General features: G+C 33.5%; 1 protein-coding gene and 1 pseudogene across 1 annotated transcript; both read right to left on the reverse strand.

The window, feature by feature from the left end:
* Nucleotides 1-4,155: 4,155 nt before the first annotated feature.
* LOC139900109 (UDP-glycosyltransferase 83A1-like) lies at nt 4,156-6,991 on the reverse strand (annotated as a pseudogene).
* Nucleotides 6,992-8,898: 1,907 nt separating this feature from the next.
* On the reverse strand, nt 8,899-11,905 carry LOC139900110 (uncharacterized). The gene is made up of 4 exons (XM_071882910.1): nt 11,810-11,905; nt 9,313-10,458; nt 9,179-9,227; nt 8,899-9,087 (listed from the first exon to the last, which is right to left on the reverse strand). Exons 2-4 carry the CDS (start codon nt 10,404-10,406, stop codon nt 8,899-8,901), a joined length of 1,332 nt encoding a protein of 443 aa, XP_071739011.1. The 5' UTR covers nt 10,407-10,458; nt 11,810-11,905.
* Between the last annotated feature and the right edge of the window lie 1,178 nt (nt 11,906-13,083).

Genomic DNA, 13,083 nt, shown 5'->3' on the forward strand with positions numbered 1-13,083 from the left:
CATAAGTGTTAGGTAGACTTTTTGTGGCGCTTTCTGATGCACACATTTACTGACAACTTTCAGGAACACTTTCAGATGCATAAAATTTCAGGATCTTACAATAACTACATATAAATATCTAACTACATAGAAGCTGAGAAAACAAATCAATTATCTGTAAAGATTTACTAAAAATCTATAATAACTACATATAAATCAATTTTCAGAACACAAATTATCATAACTGAATATAAATCTCTAACTACATATAAGTTGAGAAAACAAATTCTAATTAAATAACGAAAAATTAAGAAACTGATTACGATACATAAAAAATTAATACCTGGAAGAAGAAGGTGGAAGGATGTGTAGAGAGATTATGAATTGTTAGATTTAATCTATTAGTGTTTCAACTGATGGTGAGAGAACAAAGTGAATAAACATGGAAATATTGGAATGTGTGAATATACTTTAGTGTTTGCTTTGGAAATTGTAAAAATTTGAAATTATTTCGGTACCAAATGTAAACATTCGAATTTTGAATTTGGATTGAGTTTACCTTTTGCATTCAAAGTTGATGATGTGGTGTATCTATCTATATGTATAGATAAGTTGTGAGGTAAAAATAAATAGGAAAAAATGTGGTGTATCTATAGGTTTTTTGTGAGTTAAGTATCTCTCCTAAGTGTCCACTAAATTATGGGTTGGTTGACATGTGGATATAAGGTTATAGATATATATGTAGTTAATAGAAATATATATATATATATATATATATATATATATATATATATATATATATATATATATATATATATATATATATATATATAGATATAGAGAGAGAGAGAGAGAATGCAGGTAGAAGGAAGGGGTATATTGGTAAAATGTGGATGAGATGGACCCAACCCAATGTGGTGGTTTCGCATGTGCCATTTACAGGTGAGCCAGGCTTTGTACAACATGGGTGTCAATTTTTCTTCAATTCCCTCCCTTCCCGCTATATGTCTTTCAAACTCAACTCAAACTCAGATACCTTTCTTTTGTCGTCTTCCCACAAATTACCTAATCACCCCCTAAACCAATTCAAGTCTTCACCCACATTTTTATTTCAAGGCAAATAAAGTAAAACTAACAAAATATCTAAAAGAATATTTTTAGATTTGGCAGCTAAATAAATCTAAGAGTTATGTATGAAAGATATGTGTCATATTATGCTGATGAATAACAATCAAAATGGCGGCTTAAAAATAGTTTATGCTTGAAAATCGCAATTATGGCAACCTCAAATAATAGTTTTGTGGTTAAAGCTTGAGAATTTATAATGAAAACTTAAGTTATATACTCACTCGCTACAACTTAGAGGCCCGTTTATGAAAACAAACTCTCAGCTAAGGCTCTACCGTGTTGTCTCAGGAAGCTACACGGGATCATGACTCATTTGATCCTTGCAATTTGATTGAGCTTCTTCTTCTTCTTCTATTTTTTTTTACGGCTTATCACATTTTTTTAAACTTACTTATACCGGAGATCCATTCAAAAACAATTTTTTATCCATAAAACATTGAAAAGATGACTTTCTCTATTTTTGAAGTGTTTCACTCTGGATAAAGAAATGACATTTTCTTTATTTTAGAATATGAAAAGATTTGTGTAAATCTTACCTTCCTCATATCACAATTATGTGACATTGAATTTTGTTGATATAATAAGATATAAAGACTTGTGACATTGAGTTTTGTTGTTATAATAAGATATAAAGACAAAATACTCACAAAATTAGCGGAACTTATAATCTATGGTGATCATAACAGTAATATGTTTTTGTAATTTTGTTATCCGATAAATTTAGTCAAGATTATAAACATAAACATCCACTAATTTAAAGTCCAGAAATTATTTTATTCGCACTTAATGTGAGCTAATTTTGTCACGTTTAATACAATCATTATATTATTATTATTTTTGTAAAAAGAATATAAATGTGATGTTTTATAAATAAGAGAAAAGGAACAAATTTATATTTTACAAAAATCGAAATGGCATGTTTGTAAATAGCCAATAAAACATAGGGCTAAACGATAACGATTCAATTACTTAAACCCCAAAACGCTCGGTCACAGTATTCCCGTTATATCAATCACCACCACCTCATTTAATTATCTCCTTACAAATTTTCCGGTGATGGGGTCGACGCCGAGAAGATTAAAGAATTTCCCGGCGAGAAAAGGGACGGCGTCTTCATGTCACAACAGAAGTAAATCAAGACATCATCATAATCAAAACAACAATTCAACAATAACGAGAACGTCATCAGTTTCCGACAAGCTTGAGGCTCTGAAGAACCTTATACCGGCGCAAGAAATCGACGGTGCCGGTTCAGCCACGTCATCTGCTGATAAGTTGTTTAAAGAAACCGCTGATTATATTCTACTATTACGTACACAAGTATCCGTGTTACAAAAACTAGTCGATTTTTACGGCTCATCTGTACAGGAGTAATTATTTTATAATTAGATAATTAAATTAATTACTACATATATAATTTTATTATTTTATGGTTATGATTTTTTTGTTTTTTATTTGGAACAGAGATAATCAAAGGGAGATCTCTCATTGTTAAATTTTGTTATTGATTATTGATTGACTTAGATTATAAAATTATGAATTGCATGTGGTTTAGTTTAGATTTTATTGTACCTTTTCTGGCTGATTTACTTTATATGTAAATTTTGTTTTAAATTCATGGCTTTGTATGTAATTGCATGGTTTAATAGATTAAATTTTGATATTTTCGATACACATTGATTGGTGAATCTATGCTAATCCAGCACAACAGATGAGGTGACAAATAATTAGGAGTACTTATTACCTTTTCACTTAATCATTTTTGGTTGTATTACATAAATACAATTTAATTTGTACGTTTTTCTAAATTAGATACGGAGTGTATTAGATTTCAAATCAGAACCGAGGCTTTTATACCATGTACTTTTGCAACCCATGTAACAATTATGTTCACAAAATCTAAATTTCCATCCATATTCCATAGCCATGGGCTCTTTGGTATTAGAACGGAGGGTCAGTCCGAAACGGGTCAACGGCCTAGGCTCTCTGGTTTTAAAACGGTGGGTCTGTCCGAAATGGATCAAACGGGCTAGGGCCGTGAAAAAAACAGGGTAAGGTGATAATAGAAATGTAAGATTCATATTGATACCAAATCGTAACTTTCATTCATTGGCTCTTTGGTATCAGATTCACTTTCTATTGTAACAACGGGTGGAAAATTGGCAGGTCGGGTCAAAACGGGTCAGAATGATCGGAGACATCGAAAAACCTGCGTCAAATGGATCATGCATAATAGAACGTATAATGGGTCAGGGCTCAGGTCATTCAAAGACTTGCCTCAATCTGGTCAGGTCATAATAGAAAGCCACGTTACATTCGTACTGTCAATTTGTCATAATAATATCTATCTTGTCTAGCATGTCTGTCTGTTTTTCAATATATTTGGGTACCATTAATCTTCCTCGAAACACAACATGTTAGTGTCTCAATATTGTAGCCAAATCTGGCGTATTTGAACCATGTCCATTTAGCTGAGTGGTTACCGCCTTTCTGGGTGTCCGTAAGGTCCCGAATTCGAGTCTCATCTGGGGATTTCATAATGCAATATGCTTTTGCAGTTAGTTATGGCGGAGGCATCACCGTCTGAGCTTGTTCTTTGGCAGATGTTCTGGGGTGCTTCCCAAGGGTAACTACACGCAGAGGCAGAGTCTGTCTTATGGCAATTGTTCGGGGAACATCCTTGACACGTGGAATGAATATGATCAGGTGGTGGGAGGTGGTCACCGTCAGTGATTCCAATCTCGCTGTTAAAAAAAATCGGGCGTATGCATTGTTGAATCTTAAAAGCAATTAGTCATCTTAAACCGAATCAAAGAAAAGTAGACTACATTTCTTTGCACTTTGTCCTTTAAACACCTAAAACTAACTATTGCAACTTAGAATTCAAGAAAAGAAAGATAACAATATATTTGATTCAAGAAAATACCAACCAAGTCCTTTTTTTACCGCAACAATTACCAATGCAAACGCAGGATAAAATTCATCATGTTACAACAACAATACCCAATCTTGCTTATACAAAACATTCAAATGATCAAGTTCCAAACTTTATTGAGAATCACTTTCTTTTTCGTGAATCCATTCAATAAAATCACTTAAATTCTTTTTAGAGCTTCCACCTTAACTAAGACCACTTAAAACCTCTTCTTTAAGGCCTAAAGCTTTTTCTTTATAAATTCCATTGTTTAACACTTGGTTCACTTTGTTAGTAATCTCTTCACGTGTTATAATCCCTTCATTGTTCTTATTAAATCCCACACCATTCTTCCAAATATCACAAATATAAGTTTCGTTATGAAGCTGATCAGCGAAGTAAGGCCAGCACATGAACGGAACACCGTTATTAACACCTTCTAGAATCGAGTTCCAACCGCAATGACTCAAGAAACAAGCCACTGATGGGTGAGCCAACACCTTTTGTTGCGGGGTCCAGCTCACGATTCGACCACGTGTACCAACTCGGTCCTTAAATCCATCTAGGAATGTCACACTAGTCTCCTTGGTTATACCTAATAAAGAGATTAATATACATGATTATTTATCCGGTTAAAATAGGCCGACATACTGTAGCCTAGCGTTATTAAAGTAACTGTTGTGGGTTAAACTCCTATTACAACTGATATTAAAATTACTACGAATACCTGGTCGGACCACCCTAAGAATGGTTTGTTGGTTAGTTCGAGACCAAGTGCTAGTTCTTCAAACTGAGTCTGGTCAAAGATAGTGTAGCTTCCAAATGCAATATAAATAACTGAGCCTGGTTGCTGTTGGTCTAGCCATGTTAAGCAGTGGAGTCTTCTGGCCAGAAGTGGCCAGCTTGTTCGGCTAGCCGGTTCCTTGCCAACAAAGGACCAATTGGTGACAACTGTGGGAAATGGCTAAATACTGCTGCATCTAAACGATCACTTGAATTGCAAAATATACACTCTGCCATTGAAGCCGCCTCGACCAATTCTACTGAAGCATTAAATAAAATCTTTGTTGTGTCTGAATCACCAATACATGCCCATGAGAGGTTTGATGGTTTTATAGGTGGCATGTTTGGAGACAAATGAATCATATCATCATTTAATGGAACCCCTGAACCATACAAAATAATGATATATAAATCAATCTTCAAAGTAGACTCATATTTATAGTAAAGCTAGTGCAGGGGTCATTGTGTGAACATGGAAAACCTTATCCGTTTACCTATTTACTAGCACAGTGGTACTGTTTGGGATTGCTTACATCAAAATCAGTGGTTGGACCCCTGAGTTTCTTACAACAGGTCTCATGTTCGAATCCTATTTAGCACGAATATTTAGTGGTTGCCAGAGATGAGTTGAAAACAGCCAGGGAGTAATCCTGCTGGGCTGCGTACATCAGAGTATGTATGGGGTAGGATTACTCGCGGAAAAACCTTCTACCTTATACGCTTATAAATAAGCATGTTATAGTAAGTGCTTATTGGTTTTTAAAAAAGTAGATCCATAAGCAACTTTTGAAAGAGCGTTTGGATTCGTTTACTTGACATCGAACAAGTAATAAGCAAAATAACACGTAAAATACTTACCATATTCATTTATAGTTCCGTCATCTATTAACTTTTGAAAGCTCAAAATAGAAGCCAATGTAGCAGCAGAGGCAGACCAGAACATAGCCCTTCGAATTCCCATTTTTTCGGCCACATACAAAGCCCACCCCATGCAATTATCAACAAGAACACATGTTACTTTGCAATCATCTTCTCTGTTAATAGTGTTAATAAGTTCTTCTAGCTTTTCGGGCATGGTTCGTGTTATTGATTCAGTCAGCTTAGCGAGATCGTTCCTGTCTTCATGTCGTTCAAGCCCATCAGACATTGAAACCATTTGCATCATATCTTTTTCTGACCAGATATTTGTTACCAGTTTGTGAATGACATCTGTGTTTACAAAAGTAACTTTAACACCGTTTTTAATTAAATTTTGAGAAAGCTCCATTAGAGGAATTACATGGCCTTGTGCTGGATAAGGTATGGCTATAACATGAGTCTTCTCCTTATGTTTGTGTTTGTGGTTAATTGGTTATTAAGTTAGTTAATTACTTACTTGATGGTATTTTTTTGAAGCAGTTAATTACTTACTTGATGGTATTTTTTTGAAGCTTCACCCTAAATTATATACACAGGTATTATTAAGCTATATGCCAAAATGTAACTTGTTTTTAGTATAGCATTTGATCCATTAAAGCTGAATATATAATTTGAGTTTCATCATCTTTTTGTTGGTTCATTTTTGTTTTTATCATATGTTGTTTGATACTTGATGACATATAAATTGACAGAAATCAGTGCTACATTGTTGCCTGCAGGGATCATTCACAATATTTTTATTTTTTTATTTTTTGTGGGCTCAAGTAAGTAATACTTGAACTAGTAATTTAATAGGTCATGAAAAGATTTTATGTTTTGGAGGTTTATATCAATACCAATATATACTTTCCTCACAGATTTGGCTTCTTTCTATCTATTATCTTGAATAAAATAGAATTAATGATTAGTTCAAGATGTATATAACTTCTAAGCAAACTGATGGTGACTACTAGTTTTGTAATTGTAATACTATATTACTATTATTACACTATTATAACTTTGAAACAGCCAGATTATTAGTATCTTTGCTAACAACAATATTTGGTGACAAAGTGACAAACTATTTCATCTTAAAGTCTCTGTCTTTTCGGTTAAGTGCTTGTAAATGTACTTTTTTTTTTTTTGAAAGGCAAACCTACAATCTACATACGAAACCATGAATATTTACATCTCACTGCCTCAAGTGAGGCTTGAACCCACAACGTCTTGGTTGAATATAAATAATATATACGTATTAACTATGTACAATTACAAGCACTTAACCTCCATTTTAGGCCGAATTCATATAGCTAAAGATTTTTCTAAACAAAAATGTCTAGAATTTAAACAAATCCGCCATTTTCTGTTAGTCCCAATCATAATGGATACTTGATTGGCTGTGTAATTAGGTGCCTGACTTACAGTTTTGGTCCATTTGGGCTTATTAATGTGTTAAACCCACATAACCAGCTCTTTGATTTGGACCTTGCCCAAAACATCCAAAATCCATGTACATAACTGTGCAGGCCAGTTATTGGTTAACCCATCCTAGCCAATCAGAATCTTGCTCCCACATATATTGTCTTCATTTTCATGTTACATTGCTTACCTATAGGCCCACAAATACAAATACAAATACAAAAAAAAAAAAAAAGAGTGGGCCTCCAAGAAACCATCCTAGCTGACATGGCATACAACATGGATGATGATAAGGTAACAAAAGGCACAAACTTTACTGTCAACAAATCTTTCATACCATGTTTATACAAGAAACTAAAGCCATCCAGCTGTTCTTTCTGGATTTATACAAGTTTACCCCACAAATCTACAAATGAAGAAAATTTTTATCTACTTGTTTTTTCACACATAATACATCACCTTCCAACCAGCATATATTTAGTATTGTGATTGTGACTATATCTACTACATCAGCATCATCTAACTAATTCTGGTATATGTAATCTCAGTAGATATATCATACTAATAAAACTTCTTTTTGTTTCTTTTACTTTTTACATTTTCTAGATGTACAGAATCAAAGGTCTAATATATCCCAATTTGTTTTCACTTTGCCACATCAGCAGGATCAAGATACCAAAACATGTGACTAGAGAAAACAAAAAACCTAAAAAAGAAAAAAAAAGACTGGTAAAATTGGAAGTTTCCTTTTGGTTTTTGGCATAAAGGCTAAGGAAATCTAGAATCTTTCTTTACGGACTTTGACTTTATATATACGTATTTGAATAATTTAATATTTGACAAAATTATATAAATGGAATAGCTTTTAAATGCTTTTTCATTAATATAACTATTATCAAGTACGGAGTATTATATAGCATAAACAAAAAAATTTACAGTCAATATTAGAAAAAGAAAGACCATCAAAAGTCAATAGTGAATAATTATGGGGGAATATCAACTTTCTTGTTATTTCAGCTTTCAAGAAATTGAAAAGGTAATCCCATAAAAATAATTGTAACATTATTAAGCATTTATACATACCTGCTACAATTGCATTGCATCCTTCTAGATGCTCATTAACATGTACAAAACCATTATATACTTGGTTGATTAAGGTTGATTTAGAGGAAAATTATTTTTAACTAAATTACGATTAGACGCGTGTCATGAGGACTAGGAAGCCTAGGATAGAGAACACATAAGGAATCGAAAGTATCATAAAGAAAGACACTTTTGCACTTCGGGTACCGTATCGGGCATTGGTACAGCTTTAACATATTTCTGAGGATACAGTTTTGGCTTTTTTGAGGAAGCAGCACCAGAAGATTCGGTATCACGTTTCATTAATGCCACTCGAGTGTGAAACTTGGCAAACCGACTGAGCACTGCAAATTTCTCCAAGTCTTGATAATCCATCTGTACCTCCCGAATTGTCGAATCCGGTTTCTCAAACCTTTATAATATGATTCTATTTAGACGAATAGACGAATGTCAAAATTACTACTTTAGCCTTTAATATTACCATCTTTACCTTGAGAACTCTTCCTGCAGCCTCTTTGATCTATCAACGAAGATTTCTATCAGTCTTGATAGATTCTGATCGTTGCTGCTATTAGAAGCCCGCTTTTTCCTCGATGCCCTGTATCGAAATTCCAAAAACAAAAGATGGATTGAATACAATCCCCCCAGGTTGAAAATTGAAAATACAAATAGAAGTTAACTACAAAGATTAAATCTTACAAGCATAAGCTGCACGCATCGCCCAGTGCTAATTTAGCAGCGTAATACGTCACACTATCACAATGTGCAGTAGCATCTTCTGAGAGAATGACAGCTGGCGCAGGCCGAAATAACAGTTGCAGAAGCTGCGTTGTCATAACAAGTCGCCTTTTACGGCTAACCATTAATTTTTCAAACTCTTTCAGCTGTTGATAAATAAATTGTTTAGGACAAATATTAAAAACACTTTTACTTTTTTGACATATCACGATTATATAATCCAAATTACAAAAATACCCTTTCAGGTAGCCGGCCCGCAGACTCTGCCCACTCCAGTTCAGTAGTGCTGCACAACATATTGTCTAGTTACTAAAATCTTGAAGCTCATTTTCTTGTAACATAAACATATAATATAACAATCTGTAACAAACCTCGTATCATGAAGCCTTGAACAACCTTCAGTCACTTCTTTATGCCACGGCAGACATTCAAAATTACAAAACTTTCTCTTCTTTGATTTCGAAACAGTCACGTCTTTATTAGCCATGTCACCATTTTTTTCAGGATTTACAGGAGCCTGAGTTGACTTTTTGGCTAATTGGTCAGAGGGCTGACTTATTCTATTCCCATAAGCAGGATTCACTTGGAAAAGTGAGATTACTTGTGGAACTTTATTTTCATAATATACATTTTCATTCTTGAATCCAACATCCGCCCGTAAATTTGTTGACCTTGTAGTTGACCATCTTTGGTCAACTTCTTTCTTAACTGCAACTATTTGGGGCGTTTCTTGAGAAACGTTAGAATCAAAAGTCGCGTGTCTACTTCCGCTATAAGACAAATTCTGATTTGGAAGCGGATTATGAGTACTCATTTTGTGTTCAGTGATCCGAGATGGGTCAAAATGATTTACAAGTTGACTTTGACTTGATGAACCGAACCTAAAACCAATATATGGCGAACGAGAATTATTATCGAATGATGGAGTAAGCGCATTATCATTTTTGTGGGTCCCATCATCACTACTAGAAGTGTCTGCAACTGCAGTCTGCATAAGAGCACTCCAATTTTCACTGGTATCGCCCGTATTGAACAAAATCTTCTGCTCCAATGGATCCAAAGTAGCTGCCTTTTCACTTGAAGAAGCATTGAATTGATCGCCCAATAACGATTTATTGTATGTCCCTGCTAGTTGACTTTTGCTCTTGGTCAACGAACCTAAAGAGTCGCGTGAAGGCCACTGAAAAGGAAAGTGTTGACTCGAACTAATTCCACTTATCCCCTGATTTTGAGTCTGTGAAAATGCCAATTGGTTTGATACTCGATGACCCAATTTTGTGTCAACAAACTTGAACATTTGGGATGGATCACGAACTGGTATACCATAATTTGTCATTCCAAATTGAGGCCCAGAGGACTGTTTATTCTGCATCGAAGATAGCTGATTCATGACATTTAGTTGTCTACCATTATTTAATTCTTGAACTTTTGTTTGCCTTTGGAGTTCTTGCAACTGTTTGAACATAATTTATCCTTCTAACATTTGAATCCAGCTAAAGTTTGACTCCTACATGCACCTTTTTAAAAAGAAATCAAGAAACAATCTATCATTAGATCATGCCTCAGGCAACAGATAATACATACAACATGGTATAAAAGTTACTGACTTTGCAAACAATAGTATTGGGCATCTGTTACAAACAAATTATCATTCTTGCAAAGATCCAGAGCCAACATTTCAATATGCAAGAATGACCAAATAAAACAAAAGATTTACCTTACCACATTTGTTTTTTTTTTTTTTTTTTTTTTTTTTTTTGAGAAGCAGTTCGGGATCACCCACGGGGACTAAACCAACCACGCATTCATCTCCCACAGTTGCATTACCCGCCCCCAACTGCCGCCCAGGAGGAAACCCCCCTGCCCAATCCGAGGGCATGGGCGGTAAAACCCCCCTCCCCCTGCCCCCGCAACGCGATGTGCGGAAGGCACCCTTGGGTGGAATTCAAGGGTTACGGGGCAACCTTGTGTGCAATGTTGCACCCCACGAGAGACGAACTCCTGACCTCTCGCTAAGAGGAGGAAGGCCACTACCTATGATTGCTCATATTGAAAACTGCATTTTGTTTATATATTTTCACAGGAACATGGTTAGATGTTGATAATATGAGGGCCTATAGAGTTTATCACTATAATCACAAGAAAAGATTTTGAATCACATATCCAACTTATTCCAACTTGTAGGACATATGAAAGGCTTCACTTTCTAACTCAATTCAAATTCATATTCATATAAATAAATAAATGGCAAACCAAATAATAAAATAAAATAAACTAAAACATCCTGCTTCTGTAAATTCAGCAAGTCTGAATCAACTGAAAATTCAAGAGGTTTAAAATAAACTAAAACATCCTGCTTCTGTAAATTCAGCAAGTCTGAATCAACTGAAAATTCAAGAAGTAAACCTCAAGTAATTATGTAAAACATTTCAACAAAACAAATAATCAAACACTGTGTATATAATCAAGCAAAATCTCTGAAATAATATAATCCAACTAAATTTTGTGGCAAATGAACTTTGTAGGCTACCTAATATCTATAGATTAATAAGTTGAAAGACAAATAACATTTTTGGGGCAAATGCACAACTCAAACTCCAAGATAAACCTCTGCATGAAGCCTAACTAATTTTTTTCCCATAAATAGCAAGAAAGACCAATAATGTCAAATACATCTATAAAAAAATGCAATCTTTTAGCTAAATTAAAGCTATCAACATAAAGTTATTGGGTTCACATCACAAATGAAGCCATCAATCTACTGGGAAACAGCTAAATTTGTGATTTTTTCACATGGGGTTACAATATTGTGATCAAACTGAAATTTTTTTCAAGGGGGGTTGCAGAAATTAGTAGAAAGATTCTTACTTTCTTGTTAATGGTGATCAAGACGATCAATTATTATGCAATTGCATACAGCTGAATGCACCTTCTTTCTATCACTATAATATACACACATGTGTCTATGTGTATGTATGTTTATTTTTATGCATATATTGCTCTGTTTATGTTGTTATTTCATGTTTCCTGACAAAGCTGATAAACACTTATTAACATATTTAATTAAATTAATGTTTCTTTTGGTGGGGTATAGGTTCGGGTCAAAACGTGGAGGCTTGTTTCCGAAGTGAGGCTAGGGTTACCGGAGCCATCGGTGTATTATTTGTAGACGCGCTCTGCTTAACCGTGGATGAAGAAAATTAAGGAGATCGGACGGCTGATAGTGAAGAAAGGTTGTTGGTGATCTTGAATAATTGAGAAAAACGAGCCTAATGTGACGGGAATCTTCACACGCTTTCCCAGGCACGTCATGAACACTCGATTCATTTTTAATTATATTATATTATATTATATTATATTATATTATATTATATTATATTATATTATATTATATTATATTATATTATATTATATTTATATTTATATTTATATTAAAATTAAAATTAAAATTAAAATTAAAATTAAAATTAAATAAACAATAAATATAATTTGGACAATGCTAAACGTATAAACATATCAAATTTAAATTTGAAAACTCCGGTTAATTAATTACAAATTATAAATATTCACTTTTAATATTGACTTTCTTATATATAACTTTATCATTAATGTTATTAATTGCAGGGTTGAGTTATATAATGGAATAAAATTATTTTTAGTATGCTTACGTATATCATTTTCCATATAATATAACTACTTATAAATTATAAAATATAAATTAACCGAAGAGAAATGCCAAACTTTTGAGGTTTATTTGTTTAAAGAATACCATTAAAATGTGAAATATGTGAATTTATTGCCGTTAAAAAAAAAAGATGAGTTGAATTTATCGTATTTAATTATTTTTCTTCTATTAAAAAATATTCATATATAGATGCAAAGGATCTTATTGTCCTTAGTGGTTAAGGTTTTTCATTTTTGTCTCAACATAGATGATATGAAATATTAGTACGTGCTATAAATACTTTGTAACCTAAAAGCACAAGAAGTGATAAAAATTTCAACATTTAGTTCTAAATTTTTCATGAACACTTAAGGTAACAAGTTGGACGTGTGTTATTGTTCATGTCAATATTTTAAAGTTAAAATGGACTAAAATATATATGTGGACTAATAAAAAAGAATTTGAAAAAAGAAAAAAC

This window comes from Rutidosis leptorrhynchoides, chromosome 3 (genome assembly GCF_046630445.1).
Source record: "Rutidosis leptorrhynchoides isolate AG116_Rl617_1_P2 chromosome 3, CSIRO_AGI_Rlap_v1, whole genome shotgun sequence".
In the NCBI taxonomy this organism is placed as follows: domain Eukaryota; kingdom Viridiplantae; phylum Streptophyta; class Magnoliopsida; order Asterales; family Asteraceae; genus Rutidosis; species Rutidosis leptorrhynchoides.